The 18,484-nt window shown below is 39.1% G+C and overlaps 1 protein-coding gene across 1 annotated transcript; it reads right to left on the reverse strand.

Annotated features, from left to right (window-relative positions):
• Nucleotides 1–615: 615 nt before the first annotated feature.
• On the reverse strand, nucleotides 616–18,040 carry LOC130743183 (N-terminal acetyltransferase A complex auxiliary subunit NAA15-like). Its single transcript, XM_057595322.1, has 26 exons — nucleotides 17,793–18,040; nucleotides 16,661–16,739; nucleotides 16,356–16,438; nucleotides 16,119–16,268; nucleotides 15,442–15,557; nucleotides 14,948–15,053; nucleotides 14,458–14,529; nucleotides 14,249–14,364; nucleotides 13,650–13,782; nucleotides 7,583–7,660; nucleotides 7,438–7,495; nucleotides 7,234–7,300; nucleotides 6,876–6,930; nucleotides 6,657–6,752; nucleotides 5,576–5,704; nucleotides 5,391–5,473; nucleotides 5,070–5,300; nucleotides 4,595–4,727; nucleotides 4,412–4,519; nucleotides 3,481–3,612; nucleotides 3,183–3,239; nucleotides 2,744–2,841; nucleotides 2,560–2,618; nucleotides 2,357–2,468; nucleotides 1,412–1,512; nucleotides 616–1,313 (listed from the first exon to the last, which is right to left on the reverse strand). The coding sequence occupies exons 1-26, from the start codon at nucleotides 17,841–17,843 to the stop codon at nucleotides 1,108–1,110; spliced, it is 2,709 nt and encodes a 902-aa protein (XP_057451305.1). The 5' UTR covers nucleotides 17,844–18,040; the 3' UTR covers nucleotides 616–1,107.
• Between the last annotated feature and the right edge of the window lie 444 nt (nucleotides 18,041–18,484).

Below are 18,484 nucleotides of genomic sequence, written 5' to 3' on the forward strand. Positions count from 1 at the left end.
TCCAAATCAAGATCGGGGAAATAAGTTACAAATTACAATAACCATTTTATTTTACTATCTACAACGTTAGTAACCATTGCACCTTATTTTTGACGTGTTTATAAAGAAACTAGAAGAATTAAGGGTTGAGTATATATATTGACGAGAGGTTAGGTGTGTGCCAGAGTGAACAAGTAACATTACCTATCATTGCAAACTTGAAGGATAAAAAACGAAGCTGGTTACCCTCAGACAACTCATTGGAGAAGTTATAAAAACTTTACTGTGACCAGTTAACATTTCAAGCGATACTTTTTTCCCTTAAGTTTAGTAAGGGAATTAGTTAATACATGTTAAAACTTAATTTACATCTCTTAGAAAAACATGTAATTGAACGATAGTACATTTGCATGTTTCCAGTTACAACAGAAAAATTGGAAAAGCAAAAAGTTAGACACATCATAATTTAATCCTTTTATTATTATAAATTTTAAAGAAAAGGCTTTATTAACTACCCCTAAAGTCCTAAATTAATCAATCTTTGAATTGTTAAACTTTTGTACACTTGTAGTTAAAAACTCTACCGAATTGCGTTCGTTTACAATTGGCTAGAATTCAACCGCAGGATTCACACAATGCATCAAATCTAAAGCAAAATTTTCATAGTTTAATATTTATACATGATAAATAAGCCAACAAGTAAGAGAAGTACAACACGCTCTCTGTGTATATATGCTGGCCACATGCAGTACCAGCAACATAAACTATCTGTAGCTCTCCCGGCTACCTCAATGGTGATGATGCAAATCCATTGAGCCTGCTCTCTAACATCCCTCAAGAAAAAGGGGGTGAACGAACAAAAAATTCAACCCTAAGAGGTAAAATTATACACATTTGCAAAAGGAATACAAATCAGTTTAATGTGGGAAAGAAAAATACATAGTGACTTGTGATTGAATTTTGATATAACCCGCACCAAAACTTAGCATGACCCTTGCTGGGAACTGCAACCTAATTAATTGTTTATACCAGGGAGAGCAGAAGGGAGAGGGGGACCTAAATGCAGCTTAAATTACCAAGCATCCATACACAACTTGCAACAGTTTCTCTAGCTTGTGTTGTACTTGCTCAAATAGTGAGATCTTTAAATGTATCTAGCTTCCCATTTGATGTAATAGATTCCACTTTGCAATTACCTACCGAATGGCTAGAACTTCCATTTTCAAAGCTTTTCTTGCATATCTGATTGAGAGCGGAGTTGGGAGAGGCAGAACTGTGACGACCCTCAAAGTATACAGAGTACGGGAAAATTTCAGCACACCGTACTTTCCATCCTGCAAAAAAGTTTACCGTTTCCAAATTTATTCAACATGAAAAATAATCATCTAACTTTGAGGTTTTTCCCCTAACAGAAGATCCCAATGATACTTACTCAATGCCGCATCCTTATCAACAAGGACGGTTCCAAGAAGTTTATGAACTTCAATACAATCTTCTAGTTTCCAATCCTTGACCAGTCCGATTGTGCCATTTCTATCATTAGAACAAAATATCGCATGATTCAATTAACATTACTCAGATTACAAAGCAAACATTAAGTCTACAAAGCACACTGCCATGAAAACAGATTCTTACACAGAAAATCCAAGATTTACGGGTTAAGCTATTTTTAATATTCTCAGATTTATTGAATTTCATCATTTTTTTTACTTAAGTATCCATTAGTTTGAAGTAGTCTGCATTTTATTTGATAAAGTACTTGTTTCCCTTATGCCTACGGACATTTGTCCTTACCTTCTTCCCTTTACTATGTTCTAATAATAAGGACTTTTTTAAAGAATATAATTAGAAACGTGACAAAGGGTTTGACATTTGCGCAACCAGCTACAGCAAATAAGGGGAAGCTAATTCTTCACTTTTCTCTTCATCTCCAAGACCCAGAATTATTTCACCTATTCGCTCACAATTTCATATCTTCTGAGCAAAGGGGAAGTTGGCACCACTAAAGATAGGCTGGTGGCAGCATCATCCCTCCAATTTCTATTTCCCCTTCGTTATTTCGAAAACATTCTACTGATAAGTCTCTAATCTACATAAGATTCTCTTCTTTCTCATTTCTTTCGTTGTTAGCAAGGCTCAATACAATCTAGGAAAGGCAATGAATTCCATCCAGTAAGCTCTTTCAGTCAGACAGCCAAAATTTGATTAGAAAGCTGAGCCATGCCAACCCATGCTAAAGCTATAAAATATTAAGCTTTACTAATCCAAAATATACACCAATGCATCGCATGCAGCATTACACTAGTTTGGATTGGAGGCACAAGGAATATGTCGTGTCATGCTTAACACGAAACTAGAGATGCTATGAGAACATTACCTTGACACAGGGCTATTGGTTGACCCTTCAATAATCTTGACAGCCTCAGACCTTCTGCTGGGATCTAAAACGTACATCATTTCTCCAAAAGCAGCTCTATGCATCAAAGAATCTGCAACAAGAGGGGAACAGAATAAGAAACCTTCATAATAAAGTTTGAAACATGATTGTCATCAAATGTTCATAGTAATGCTGAGAATGACCTTCATATTTTTCAAGGAATGACTTATTTGTCTCAAACAGAGATTTCCCCTGCAACTGACTGCAAAAAAAAGATTAACCAGAGAAAGTTAGGACTAAATCATAAAATAATGTTTCAAGAAAGTAGATACCAGCCGTCTGGAAGCAAGTAAAAGGAGAAAAATGTAAGAAGTTGCATCAGAGAACCTAATAGTTTGGCGTTCAGCTTCCACGACGCTCCAGACGAGCTTCTCGCTGTCATTCACAGGAGTGTTTAGGGATCCCACTTTATGGAAGAATTTAATCTGCAACGTAAACAGACTTGGAAATAAATAACAGAGAGAACAAATTTATATAATGGAGGACAGGAGTCATCCAAATACTGAGCAAAAAAATCCTAAAAAGGAGAGAAAAACAGGAGGGGAAGGGGGTGAACTGCTGGAACCAAATTCAAGGAATAGTTTTCATTTGATTATCCAAATTATCACATACTAAATATAATCAATTCAAAAAGATGACTACGAGCAGTAGAACATCAGAGTTCAGACATTATTATATATTATTTTGATATTTTAGAAAAACTAATAACCTACACTTTCTAATCCTACTAACATCAAATTGATTTATTTTTCAGAAGAAAACATACCAAGCAGCGATGAGAATCAGGGTGTTCGGCATCCAACCTCAGTAACTGCTTTACAGCCTACATATCCCAAGATAGAAAACACTACACATTAAACCGGCATCATCTTGAAAAATGACAGTGCAGTATAGATAGCCTAACCTTAAGATATGCAAAATAAATAAATATTCAATAAATCGAACAAAGGTTCTAAACTCTTTTAATGAGCTTTAAATGTAAAAGATAACCTTACAAAATCATTTAGCCGGGAATAAGATGCTGGAAAAAAAATATTCTGGCTCCTCATTTAACACATCAATACCTGGAAGGCTAGCAAAATTTTCTGTCTTCTCATATGTAATTCAAAAGAGAGCAAGTGTGTCTCCAATGAATCAGGTGAATTCTTCTGCAGCAACTTCAAGTACTTTGTAGCTTCCAACAGTGGGTCTTCAACCTAAAAGCAGGACAAAATTGATCAATAAACAGGACAATATCAGAGTTTTTAGTGGTTTCAAATGAATTCTTACAGAAAACTTTAAGTGTTGAAATTAGTATTAGATATATCAAATACTTTGTTCACCCATGTTGATGTTAAACATCTTGTTAATCATGACATGCACAGCAACAAAACAATGAAAGCCGTTGTTCTATTTAGCATTTTAACAAGAAAATCTAGTCCATTTCGATATTTTATATAATTTTTGTTTAAGTAAAATAAGACGGGAAAAAAATCCCCAACGAAACATAGAATATTGTTAGTCAAATTAGCATAATCTAACTTCACCTATTTTTACCCTACCAACACTATAGCCAGCAACATAAAGGTATGAGCTTGCAACACTACAGCCACAACACTAACCACCGGAATACTCTCGCTCACACAGACAAGCAAGCCCATACACACACATATCCTGCCAAACAACAGGAATAGTATCCAAACATTGTTTGAAGAAAAAAAAATTGAATTCATTACAAGGTAGAGTAGACATGGTCCTTGTCCACAATGAGTCCAAATAGCTCTTGCCTTAGGAGGCATGTTAGAGACAAAATATAGCCTTTCAAAGCCTTGACGGCTTCACATAACATCTCAAACTTCTGGTGAAGTTGGTTCTAGACAGGTTTCATCCATCTTCTACATGAATTTGTAGATGAAAGATTTATTTTGTATACTAAATGAAATTTAAAACAGGTCTCTATTATTCATGGAATGATATTTCAATAATCATTAAGGCACATATATATTGAAATTTAACCTGCAACAATTTTTCCCCACGTGGATCTGGATCAACAGGTTTTGCCTGTCGTTTCCCAGACTTTGATATCCCACTGGCACTTGATTCTTCATTCTTTTCTTCTGCCTCCTAATGGAAAATCAAATAATAGCATGAATATTTTCCAGCAAGAAGTGACAAAGAAGCTACAGAAATTGTTAATACTTTCTTAGCTCTTGCTTCCGCCTTTCTCTGTTTTTGCCTCAATTTCTTTTTCTGAGATGGAAGCAACTTAGACATATCATCATCTTCCTCAGCTGTAGACTTTGGAGGAGAATCGTGCAATTTTATGTAACATCTGCAGCACAAAACATTACAAGCATGAGATCATAAACACAAGATCAGAAGTAAATTATATTTGCTTATGCAAAATTTATGATGAATTGTTATGGAAGTCCCAAAGGGATGATGTTTTGAACAACATTATAAGATCATACTGGAATAGATGCAAACTTGACATACAAGAACTGTGATGCAGAGTAACAATTGGAGAAAACCCACTGTTCAATTTCCCAATACACTTTGGAACTCAAGTGTAGGAATAAAGGGCTTTGAACTTCATGAATGTGCCACGAAGTACTGCAAAACACTTACTAGCTAACAACTCTGCCGTAGACCAATTAATACGACATGTACTCACCTGATAGCACCAACAGCGGCTTTATGAAAATATACATGTGAATGCAACCGGTCTTGAAATTTAAGCATCTCCACATACGTACGCAATGTCATTTTCCTTAAGCAATATGAATGAAAATCAAATTGATCTTCAGTAATATCTGTATAATGTTTCTCCACTGCTAAAAATTTCTTGAGAGCCAGTCCAAGATCACCTTGGCGGAAATAGCTTTCAGCAGAGGCAAGCTCATACCTTTCAGACATAGATGTTACAATGTGTTACGAAATTAAACATCAAAATCACTAGAACAATACAGAATTCTACACATCATTAGATACAGACCACATGCACTGCATGTCATGCAGGTTGTTGTGCTGATCCCCTTCTTTTGTGAATAACACAGCAGTTTTTTCTGCCAAAACCACCTTGATATGAAAGCAAATCAAAGTCAGAAAAGGCAAAAGAGGAAGCTACACAAATTAAAACACTCGAAGTGAATCAAATTCAATCGTATAGATAGACAAAACCTGATCAGCTTGCAGCATGCGTTTAACGCATTCACTATTAACATAGCGATCTGAAAGATCCATGCATCTAGCTTCATCTGCAAATGCAGCAGCAGCAGCCAAGTCACCAGCATGCTTCAGTATCCTACTCTGTAATTCAAAGACACATAACAATCATTCAACAAGTTTTCCACATGCTATTGACTATCAAGGCATTTTATCAGTCACAACTACATTAATCCCAACTGTATTAAATCATTGTCACCCATCTTCGGTCTGAAACACATGACGTGATCATTTAACTTGCCTCCCTTTTCTCTATAATTATTTACCCTCAAACAGCACAACTTTTTTTGTTTTAAAGTTTTCTACGTTTAGAATCAATTTTATCGCGTATGAACTATCCCCTCCAGACTTCTAAATAATTCACAGTACATGTCAGCTCTCGAATGACCAGGGAAAATATATTCTTGCTGCCTTCATCAATAGTTAGAGTAGACTTTATGATATTATTAGATATCGCGACTTTTTAACAGGAACAGAAAATTAAACATGTTTTTACTGTCGTGTTTGTTTGACATACTAATGAATTGATTTATTGGATAAAAAATATAATATAGTACCTCATTTTGCATCATATTTATATTCAAAAAATAAATACATAACTGGAATTTGAACTTTTTTTATACAAAGCAAGTTCATCATATAATAAACGAGTGAAGCATTTACAAGAAATAGATAGATTAAAGTAATGTTCTATGCTAGAGGGCAAAAATGACAGTTTAGTCCATAGCTTTTTCACAAAGAAATACACACCAAATTGTACGTAATAGTTACTTGTGAATCCTGTTCAAAAAAAAAAATTACTTGTGAATCAAGGCACCAACATGCAATATTTCATGTTAACTGGTGATTTACATATCTCTGTGGTGACTCTGTACATTATTATGCTAATAGCACTTCTCAAAGTTAATTAAGCAAACCAGAGTTAGATGTTATTCCAAACATTCGGTTGAATAGAATACAAATGCACACACATAGCAGAATGACCAGTAGAAATGAAATAATCCTGAAACAAGCAGATAACTAGTAAGAAATAAACCTTGACAGAATATAGATCAATGACGGTAGGTGTGTGTTCAATAGCCTCATTGATTTTAGAAAGAGCAATTTCATATTGACTCCGCCTGTCATAATGCTGTGCCAATAAAATATCACTTATTATTAATAATAATAATAATAATAAAAATAATAAGGAGAAGAAGAAGCAAGGAAACCCACAAAAAATGCATTAACAAATCATCCCAAAATAGCCACAAACCTGAGACAACAAGAACAAAATCCACATAAGAGTTGAAGGGGGCTCTTTTTCCACCCTATATACAAGAAAAACAGCAGTTAGTTTATATCCACTATCCAGTACAAGGTATAAGCTGCAGAGCATCAAATTTTCAATGTAAACTATGAGAACCAACTTTGAATATTCTGGATCCTGACAACGAAAGACTGTTATGGAATCTAGCTTAGTTAGATATGCTATCAATAGTTAGGTCGTGTTCAAATCTTAGAGCAAGAATTGAATCAAACAACTCAGATAACTTTCTCTCGATTTTACCCTGTCTCTCTTTGCTTCTCTCAATATTTCTAGCACAACATAGATGTTAACGTGCATATCTTACCTCCCAGGGTATGTACCAGTAGTCCTAATTGAATTCTCTAACTCAAGAATAAGTTGTTCCAAAATGTCTGCCTGGACAAGAGTAAAAAGGGGGGATAACAGAACCAAGAATCAGAAATAGTATTTTTATAACTCTATAATATACAAAAATAATACATACCAAACTATTTAAGCAGTAAATAACTAAATATATAAGTAATAAAACTTGCCTTCCCAGGGTGATCGTACAAAGAAGAAAGATCAGAGAATAGAGATGGAACTCCCTAGAAAAAACAGACAACAAAATCCCAATTTAATTTTGAAACTAGTAAACCAGGTAGCATATCGCACCAAAAAAGATTTATGTATACCTTAGTAAGGAGAGGTCTCATATAACTATCAGCTGCTTCTCGAAATCTATCACCTTGTAGAAAATCCAGTGGTATTCTCTGACAAAAATTAATAATAAAGGATGAATTTCACTCTAAAATATTAGGCGCTAAAATAGTAATGCTCATGTTTACAAGAGCGAAAAGGCACCCAAATGCCAAACTGTTAGAGGAGGTAATCAAAGTGGGCCTTTGGTACAAGATGACGTAGGACCCAAGGTGTGGAAAGTGTATTCTAGAAGGGAGAAAGGGGGAAAAAGGGAATCTTCTGCTAACTGACTAATCCCTAACAGAATGGCAGATGGCAGAGAGAGAAAGGCTAGATTGTATTTAGATCTTGTATAAGAAGGACGTTGGAGAGGGGTTGAGGGGTTATCTAAATTCATACCTTCTTTAGAGAAATGGATAGGAAGCCATAAGCTTCCAATTAGGAGCTTGCTCTTGTCAGAATTAGGGATCATTCCCCTTCTCTGTAATTCACCCAAGTCAATCAATAAATAATCTGTTTCCTCTGCTATTCCTCTGTTTGTTTGCTTGTTTCATTGTTAGGAAAGAAACGTTTCCTAACAATTTGGTCCGACCTACCGGATCAGTCGCCGGAGCTAGTGAATGCCACCCAGGAAGACCAAGGGTGTAGTCGTTCCAATGGAAGCCAAGATCGATGCGCTGGAGAGTGAGCTGGCTGCTATGCGCACCACACTCACGGCGGTAACTTCCGCAATGAAGGACCTACCTACCACACTGGTAGCGATGGTGGAGAAGGCGGTGGGAAAATCTGTCGCCATTGATGTCGAATCTGGGGAGAAAACCCCTGAGTCAACCGGAGGAAAAGTGGTGGGTTCGAGCCAACCTGTGCTGCATGGCGAGGCTCTGAACGAGTTCCGTCACTCGGTAAAGAAGGTAGAGTTACCGATGTTTGATGGGAAGGACCCAGCTGGATGGATCTCACGCGCTGAGATCTATTTCAAGGTGCAGGAGACGTCGCCGGAAGTCAAAGTAAGCTTGGCTCAACTAAGCATGGAGGGAGGCACCATCCATTTTTACAACTCCCTCCTCGAATTGGAGGAGGAGCTGACGTGGGATCGATTCCGCGATGCGCTACTGGAACGTTACGGCGGCAACGGTGATGGAGACGTCTACGAGCAGCTTTCCGATCTCCGTCAGCGAGGCACGGTGGAGGAATACATAACGGATTTTGAGTACTTGACAGCGCAGATTCCCAAGCTACCGGAAAAGCAGTACCAGGGGTATTTCTTGCACGGGTTGAAGGATGAAATTCGTGGCAAGGTTCGCAGTTTAATAGCCATGGGTGGAGTGAATCGAGCTCGTTTGCTCGTAGTGACGCGAGCGGTGGAGAAGGAGGTTAGGGGTGATGGGGGATCGGGTCAGGCTCGATCTAACCAAATTGGTGGAACGGGTACAAGAACCGGGTTGGGAGGATCCAACAGGGCAGGAGGAGCTGATTGGGTGTGGGTCCGGGGGAATAAAGAAACAAGCCCAACAAGTGCCAGGCCCAAGTCTAATCCACCAAGGGCAGAGCAAACAAAAAATGTTGGAGAGACTCGTCGGGCTGGGCCAAGAGATCGGGGTTTCAATCATTTGTCTTACCCCCAGCTGATGGAGCGTCGCCAAAAGGGCCTTTGTTTCAAGTGTGGCGGATCATACCACCCAAATCACGTTTGCCCCGATAGACACCTACGTCTTCTTATTCTCGAGGATGAAGAAGAAGAGCTCGAGGATAGTAAAATTCTAGCAATGGAGGTCAAGGAAGATGGAGAGGACCCGGAATGCGAGCTTAGTTTGATGAGTTTGGGAGATTTTGGAGGGAAAGCTGGTGACATGCCTCGTACGATGCGCCTTAGAGGTACCATAGCTGGGATTCCGGTGATGGTACTTGTGGACAGTGGGGCTACCCATAACTTCGCCGATTGTCGAGTGGTGCGCAGGATGGGTTGGGAAACGGTGGAGACTCCATTGATGACGGTCAAGCTTGGTGATGGTTACAAAGCACAAGCCCAGGGTCGCTGTGTTGGGTTGCTACTCAACCTCGGTGGCTATCAATTGCAATGCGCACCTCAGTTGTTTGATTTGGGGGGTCCTGACATAGTGCTGGGAATCGAATGGTTGAGGACTTTGGGGGATACACTGGTCAATTGGGATGCTCATAGGATGAGTTTTTGGAGTAATCACAAGTGGGTCACGCTGCAAGGGGTTCGTGCGGAAGATGAGAAAATGGTCGCTTTGCAGAGTATTTTAGCACCAGGAGAGAAGGAGCAAGGTTTTCGGGGAGCAAAGAACTTTAAGCAGGCACCCTCGCAACCTCAGGAGAGTTTAACCCCAAGTCAGTTGAAAGAGCTTGAGCAGTTGCTGCAAGCCTTTGAGGAAGTGTTCCAAGAAAAACAGGGTCTACCTCCAAGCAGGGGCAGAGCACATGGAATCACGATCATGGAGGGGCAAGGACCGGTGAACGTGAGGCCATATCGCTATTCGCATCATCAGAAGAATGAAATCGAAAAGCAAGTGAAGGAGTTGCTCTCAGCAGGTGTTATCAGGCATAGCACAAGCGCTTATTCAAGCCCGGTTATTTTGGTTAAAAAGAAAGACCAAACTTGGCGTATGTGTGTAGATTATAGGGCTTTGAATAGGGTGACTGTGCCCGACAAATTTCCGATTCCGGTGATTGAGGAACTGTTAGATGAACTCCATGGTTCAGTTTTCTTCTCCAAGCTGGATTTAAAGTCAGGGTATCACCAGGTCTTGGTTAGGGAAGAGGACGTCCACAAAACAGCTTTTCGTACTCACGAAGGACACTATGAATACTTGGTCATGCCTTTCGGTTTGATGAATGCCCCTTCGACGTTTCAGAGTCTCATGAATGAGGTGTTTCGACCTATGCTAAGGAAGGGGGTGCTGGTGTTTTTTGACGACATTTTAGTTTATAGCAAAACCTGGGAGGCACACTTGCTGCAATTGGAGAAGGTCTTGAGTCTCTTACAGCAGCACTGCTTGACTGTAAATAAGAAGAAATGTCACTTTGCTACAAAATCAGTGGAGTATTTGGGGCACCTCATTTCTGAGCAGGGAGTGGCTGTTGATCCCAACAAGGTCCTTAGTGTGCAAGCGTGGCCAGTCCCCAAGAATGTGAAGGGAGTTCGTGGATTCTTAGGACTAACGGGGTATTACCGCAAGTTTATTCAGAACTATGGGAAGATCGCGAAGCCATTAACAGAGCTTACCAAGAAGGAAGCTTTCAAGTGGGGGGCACAGGCTCAGGAGGCTTTTGATATCCTCAAGCAAAAGTTGACTTCTGCTCCCGTCCTGGTTTTGCCTGATTTTTCTCAGGAATTTCGCTTGGAATGTGATGCATCTGGAACGGGAATTGGGGCGATTTTACTGCAAGGAAATCATCCTATAGCTTACTTCAGTAAGGCATTAGGACCAAGGAATTTGGCTAAGTCTGCCTAGGAAAAAGAGCTGATGGCTGTTGCTTTAGCGATTCAACACTGGAGGCCATATTTGTTGGGTCGTAAATTTGTGGTATCTACAGATCAAAGGAGCCTTAAGGAGTTCTTACACCAGAAAATTGTGACAGGGGATCAACAAAACTGGGCTGCAAAGCTTCTAGGGTACAACTTCGATATCGTGTACAAGCCTGGGAAAAGCAACCGTGGGGCAGATGCTTTATCTCGCAGGGAAGAAACAGGGGAACTTTGTCCTCTAATTTCGTATCCTCGATGGGAAGAGCAGGGGGTGGTGCATGACGAGGTTCAACGTGATCCTAAGTTGAAGGCTATAATTGAAGCATTGGCTCACAATCCTCAAGCACATCCAGGGTACAGTTTTATTCGAGGGGCCCTGTTTTACCATAATCGCCTTGTCCTGTCCAGAACTTCTTCTTTAATTCCTCAAATGTTACAAGAGTTTCATACATCTCCTCACGGGGGTCATTCTGGTTTCTTGCGTACCTATAGGCGCATAGCTGCTAACATCTACTGGCGTGGCATGACTCGCACGATTCAGGAGTTTGTGCATGCTTGTGATGTGTGCCAGCGTCATAAGTACTTAGCGGCGTCTCCGGCGGGTCTTCTTCAGCCGTTACCCATTCCGGAGCGAGTGTGGGAGGATGTCTCGCTGGATTTCATCACTGGGCTTCCGCGATCCAAAGGCTTTGAGGCCATCTTCGTGGTGGTTGATCGACTCACCAAGTACGCGCATTTCATTCCCCTTCGTCATCCTTATACCGCGCGGAGTGTAGCTGAGCAATTTGCCAGGGAAATCGTTCGTTTGCACGGCGTTCCCTCGTCAATTGTAAGTGATCGCGATCCATTGTTTGTGAGTCATTTCTGGAAGGAGCTTTTCCGTTTACAGGGGACACAGCTCAAGATGAGCTCAGCTTATCATCCCGAGTCGGATGGACAAACGGAAGTTGTTAATCGTTGCTTGGAGACTTATCTTCGTTGTTTCGCTGCCGATCAGCCTCGTTCTTGGGCCAATTGGTTACACTGGGCTGAGTATTGGTTCAACACCTCTTTCCACTCAGCTATCCAACAAACTCCATTCGAGGCGGTGTATGGCCGCAAGCCACCAGTATTGACACGATGGGCTATTGGAGAGACACGCGTGCAAGCAGTAGCGCAGGATTTGCAAGACAGGGATGAGGCTCTTCGTCAGCTCAAACAACATCTCCTTCTCGCGCAAGATCGTATGCGTGCCCAAGCTAATTCGAAACGCAGAGCATCGGAGTTTGAGGTGGGGGAATGGGTCTTTGTGAAGCTTCGTGCTCATCGCCAGTTATCTCTAGCAAATCGCGTCCACGCGAAGCTTGCAGCACGTTATTTTGGGCCTTATCCTATCATAGCTCGTGTTGGGGCAGTCGCGTACCGTTTGAAGCTTCCTGAGAATGCACGCATTCACCCTGTTTTTCACATTTCCCTGCTCAAGAAGGCAGTAGGTACTTATGCAGAGGAGACTGAATTACCAGAGCAGCTGGACGGAGAAGAGTTGTCTTCAATCCAACCTTTTGTGGTTTTGGCTCATAGGGACATTCCTCGGCAAGGTGAGACCATTCCTCAAGTTCTCATTCAGTGGTATGGCAAGACTTCAGAGGAAGCAACTTGGGAAGATTGTGCAACTATTCGTAGTGAGTTCCCTGACTTCAACCTTGAGGACAAGGTTGTGTCTTCTGGAGGGAGTATTGTTAGAGGAGGTAATCAAAGTGGGCCTTTGGTACAAGATGACGTAGGACCCAAGGTGTGGAAAGTGTATTCTAGAAGGGAGAAAGGGGGAAAAAGGGAATCTTCTGCTAACTGACTAATCCCTAACAGAATGGCAGATGGCAGAGAGAGAAAGGCTAGATTGTATTTAGATCTTGTATAAGAAGGACGTTGGAGAGGGGTTGAGGGGTTATCTAAATTCATACCTTCTTTAGAGAAATGGATAGGAAGCCATAAGCTTCCTATTAGGAGCTTGCTCTTGTCAGAATTAGGGATCATTCCCCTTCTCTGTAATTCACCCAAGTCAATCAATAAATAATCTGTTTCCTCTGCTATTCCTCTGTTTGTTTGCTTGTTTCATTGTTAGGAAAGAAACGTTTCCTAACACAAACACTCATCTATAATGCAGTATTGTGGACCACTCATTTAGGAGGGGGTTCGGTATGGAAAAATGATAATAAGTGTTTGATTCAAAGAAGGGGAATGACTTTAACAGAGGATACATAGGGGATTTTAATGGAGGAAGGGAAGTGGAGCAAAACCCACCCACTTTTGGAGAAGCAGAAATTGGGAAGGAGGGATTTTGGCTCCCTAAGTTACCCTCCTCTACTTTTCCAGATTTTTGAACCAAGCGAGTGAATTTAATTGAAATCCCTCCCTCCCTCCCCTCCCCTTTTTTTTATTTTTGAACCAGATGAGGGAACTTGGTTGAAATCCTTCCCCTCCTCTCCATTTCCCTCCAGGTCCAACCAAACACAGTAATCATTGTGATGCCCAAAATGAAAGCAACCTTATGAAGGAAAAGTATAAATAACTACAAGTACTGACTGCATTACCTTAACAGCAGAAGACCACTTAAATTGCTGCCCAAGTGTTTTGTACAAGGCATCTAACCGATCTATCTCATCAGGAGCAAAATGGCCATCTTCTGAATATAACCCAACACACTTTTGGAGGCCTTCATAATAACTGAGCATCAACATGAAATACGAAGTAAGAACAATTGTTTAGCACTCTAGGGTCAGTATTCAATAAGAAAGTAGACAACAAAAATAATGTAATCAGACTACCTGAAAAGGGAGTTATCATACAATTACTACATGTTATTAAAGTGAACTAAACAGTCTCTAAACCAAAATATTTTGTAGGCGTTCATAATATCTAAACAGCAAAACAAAACATGGAAATTTTCTCTAGCTTCTACAAGTCAGTAATATCAAAGACAAAAGCAGATTAAGCCTAAACTTTTATCAACCCAGCAAGAGCCAAATGAAACAAAAATTAAAGCATTTGAACCAAAATCATCATATATCCTATTACAATGGTGGCTAATGCAAATAGGAAAGAATTACAGTGGAAAAACACAAAGAAATACGTCTAGATAGGCTTTGCAGTTATGAAATTCAACCCTAAACTTTGTAGCCCGAAAAATCACCTATAATTGTCAGGATTCATGGCAAGTAATGCCTGGTACAATTTCTCGCCTTCTTCTAAGCGACCAAGGTTCACAAAAAGTGAAACCTCTTGTTCTTTATATCCAAGCTTATCAACCTAAAATGAATAATCAAAAACAAGTAATGAAATCACATTCCCAAGCATAACAAGTTAGATTAACATATTACTAAGTAAATAAAACATACATACAATTTTTGACTCATTCTTCTGCAACTCCTCAAGAGCTCTCTCAAAGAAACCACATTCCTCTAACAAAGAGATCTGGACAAAGATATGTGAAGCAGAAAATCACAACATGAGGCAATATTGATTCCGGCATTTAAACCTTACAGAAGACTTCAAATTCCTAAACATGCAGTAGAAATTACAGAAGAAGAATATTCACATTCAACAAAATACAACTTGACTAGAGCCAAATTCATACATAACATTTAATTACAGATACTAAGAAAGTTTTACATATAATGATCAATAATGATCAACAACAGATAGAGGCTCGGCTATAATCAACATTTACAAAAAAAAAAAAAAAAAACTTACAAAACAAACTCAAAATCCTGTTATGTTATAGCAAAAGCTAACTAAGGCAAAAGTTATGTCAAACAAAAAAAAAGTGAAAGGGCATTGTGCAATATGCATTCAACAAGAAACGACAGGAGAAAATAGGCAGGGGAAAGACCTTATATAAAAGCATTTCCCCATGCTCACACCGTTCATTTTGTGGAGGATAATCATCTTCTACTGTCCCTTCATACGCTTCAAGAATTTCAATAGCCTTTGATGCACTGTTTCATATTTAAAAGGTCAGCACAACCAACCACCAAAACATAAGAATAAAAGTTAGAAACAAGCTCGGAGTTGAATCTCAATTCACTGTGGACCCCATTAAGATATAAAGAAAGGAGAGGATCAAGGTGTCTTTGATATTTTGAGTCGATCCTCTCAAACCAGCTATCACATGTTCTTAGGGCCTACTATTTGACAAAAAAATCTTGCAAACAACCACATAGCCGCCAGTTATATTATCTCAAAAGCATCAACAAATTAAACAGCAGAAACATTGGCAAATTAAAGAAGACACTCTGTAGCACATATACTATTAAGCATAGAGAGCCAGCTCAAGCAGTCATCATTAGGAAAAACCATTAAATTTGATATAAACCAAATACATACTTAGAGTTCAGATGATGTGAAACAGCAAAGCCAATCCAATTCATGCGATGGTTTGGCTTGAGAGTCAGAAGCTGTTGCCGTGTCTCAACAAAGCCAGTTAAATCTCGCATTTGAGCCTGTCATTGAGAAGTAAAAGCAAATTCATAAGTAAGAGATGTACTCCACTGATGAATTCCTCGTCTGTAGATGTATATGCCAACCTATAGAAAGTAAAATATCATTGCAAAACATTTATTAAGCTCCAGAGTCAAATACATGGTGAAAGAATCCTCCCATGATATGGCCTGTGGTTAGGTACAGGAAGATTCCAATGGGAAGAGAATAGGGAGAGGGAGATTTCAATGTCACAAATAATTCTAGAAATACTGCATTGAAGCTTTTTCCCGAATGTGAAAAGGCAACAAAAGGGCAGTAAGCATTCGGATTTCTGACATACGGACAAATGAACTTTACCAAGAGCCATAAACAAAGCTTGGAAAGGAAATTATCATAAAAGGGAAATACCATTATTAGCAATCATGGTAGGTTAAGGAATGCCATAGATGATGTCAGTATAGGAAAACAAACACCCAAGCTAAACCCATTGGCCATTGTGGAGAGAGAAATTAAGAGACTTTCTAAGTTCATATCTTCTGCTTAAATAAAGCAAATAGAAGCAGAGGGAATTAACAAGATACCTGTAAGAGCGACAGGTCTCGTAAGATTTCAATATTGTCTGGATCAATTTTCAGTGCATTACGGTAGCACTTGATCGCTTCCCTATAATCTCTGTCTGACCGATAAAGGAGACCAAAAACATGCCAGCAAACATGACTTTTCAGATCATTCTGTACCAGGACAAAAATTAAGCTTGGATTATCTAACAACAAATGATAGGAAAATTGATAAATGGTGCAAAATCAAAGGCTACATACCTTTAATCCTTGCCGAACCAGTTCATATGCCTCAGGTTTACGATCCATACAATTTAATGTCAAACCCTTCATCGATAAAGTTTCTATCAACCAGAAGGGGAACAGACACATAAATAAGAAAAAGCCAGAGTAAACAAGACAAATAAGAGATGGAGAGAAAAGAACTTCTGAAAAAAAAAGAGATGTTCTAGACAAATCATTCTGTGATAACATATCATTTTATATTACTCACTTAAACAAATAAAAAGGAAATGAAAAACCCACTGACTTATGAGTATAGAAAAACAAGCACCAAAATAGTATACCTCCATGGTCTGGAAATTTCCTCAAAATCGTATCGGCTGCTTTGAGGCCCTTCTTATATTGTTTGGATTCATAGGATTTCTGCAGCATCGTAACAAGAAAAATTAAGCCCGACAAAAAGTAAAACACCACCTAACTCCGACTTCCCCGTCGCCCAACACTGAAAGTATTTCACTTAATCATAAATCTCCCCATAACTACTATGGTTAAATTAAATCACATAAAGTTGTTAGCATACATTTTCTTTTTCATGTTCAAAAAACCAAACCGCAAAACAAGGCTACTAGAGTTAGAACGAGTTCCACACGGATAATCTGAAGTTAAATCATCTAATGCATAGCTATTTATCACCAGAAGCTTAATCCATTCCTTCAACTGGGACAAATATGTAGGAACAAGAATAGTGGCCAACATACTCAAAATAAGGAATTCACTCTTCTACTCCCCCCACCCTCTCAAACTCATTATCTTCATTTATTCTATCGCAGTGCCAAAATATAAGTCATGACGTCCTACTTGCAAATCAATAAAATATATAACCAGAACTCTTAAAATTTGCAGAGTGACAACATTTCAAACATCTTTCCTGCTTCCTAGAGTTGCATTTACAAGAAACAAAACAGCAACAAATAATACAAAAAATGCAATTAACTCAAACTCCCGAGCTCACGAGCTTTCAACCCCGCCCTGATTCCTAGAATAACGGTGGACCTCACCAATCACAGTAAAGCTAACTTAATTACTGGATTGTCGGCAATCAAACAAAGGTGACAAAGTGACCAAAATAAGGAGAGAATCTAGGGTTTTGACATGGGGAAGCAGTCAAGGAAGACATATCAACCTTCCTTCCTGCTTCCAATAGTTGCAATTACAAAAACAACATAGAATAAAACGAATGCAATTAACAGTAACACAACACCAATCAGAGTAACACAACGCTAAAACCACATAGCTAAAACCTCAATGTGTAGAACTGTGTGTTTGTATAAACTAATTAATGGATTGTGAGCGAGCAATGAATCAATCAAACAAAGTGTGAAGAAAGTAGCGAGAATCAGGAGAATCTAGGGTTTTTGAGGGTGAAGCAATCGAAGAAGAGAGAGAGAGAGAGAGAGAGAGGGAATCGGAGCTTACAACAATAAGCTTGAAGAGGTTGGCTTCCTTTGGAGGAAGAGAAGCACCCATTGTCGACGTCGTCGCAGAGAGAGAGAGAGAGAGAGAAGAGGAAGTGTTTAGAGAGAAAGAAAGAAAGAGAAACGAGTTGCGGTGAGTTTATACTAGTTCTACTAGTTCTGGTTGTGTTGTGTTGTGTTGAGTTGTGGATGGATGGCGTTTTTGTTTTGGGTTTTGTTTTTGTGAGCTTCTGTAAGGACAACCCTACTGTCAACTAGAAGAAAGGAATGAATATTTCACAATTGAATTTGTGTGTGCCAAGATTCCATCCATCAATTCCTAACACAATTTCTTTTTTTTGATAATTTGTTGTTACCCATTCCACTCGAGTGTGCTAAAGATTAAAATTCTTCCCAATAATACGATTCCATTGGATTCGATTTTCCATGTAAGGTTCAAATAGTTAGTTTTAACCGCCGACACCATCAACCATTGAGTTTAAATCAGACTCGCGTGTGATAAAGACTAACAAATTTTCCAATAATGCGTCTCTTATAAACTGAATTTCTAACTTAACGATTCTTATATATTGAATTTTTTATATAAGGTTTAAATAGTCATTTTCAAATTCAATCACAGACAACATCAATAATTTGGGTTCAAATCCGACTCACGTGTAGTAATACGACTCTTATAAATTAAATTTTTAACTT

Source organism: Lotus japonicus, chromosome 3, assembly GCF_012489685.1.
Source record: "Lotus japonicus ecotype B-129 chromosome 3, LjGifu_v1.2".
Classification (NCBI taxonomy): domain Eukaryota; kingdom Viridiplantae; phylum Streptophyta; class Magnoliopsida; order Fabales; family Fabaceae; genus Lotus; species Lotus japonicus.

Bases quoted from the DNA above. Each gene is read 5' to 3' on its own strand.
- LOC130743183 (XM_057595322.1), bottom strand. From the start codon at position 17,843: ATGGGTGCTTCTCTTCCTCCAAAGGAAGCCAACCTCTTCAAGCTTATT. The intron at 16,740-17,792 runs GTAAGCTCCGAT...ACGATGCTGCAG, and splicing joins ACCTCTTCAAGCTTATTGTT to AAATCCTATGAATCCAAACA. The intron at 15,558-16,118 runs GTATCTTGTTAA...TCTCAATGACAG, and splicing joins GAGACCTGTCGCTCTTACAG to GCTCAAATGCGAGATTTAAC.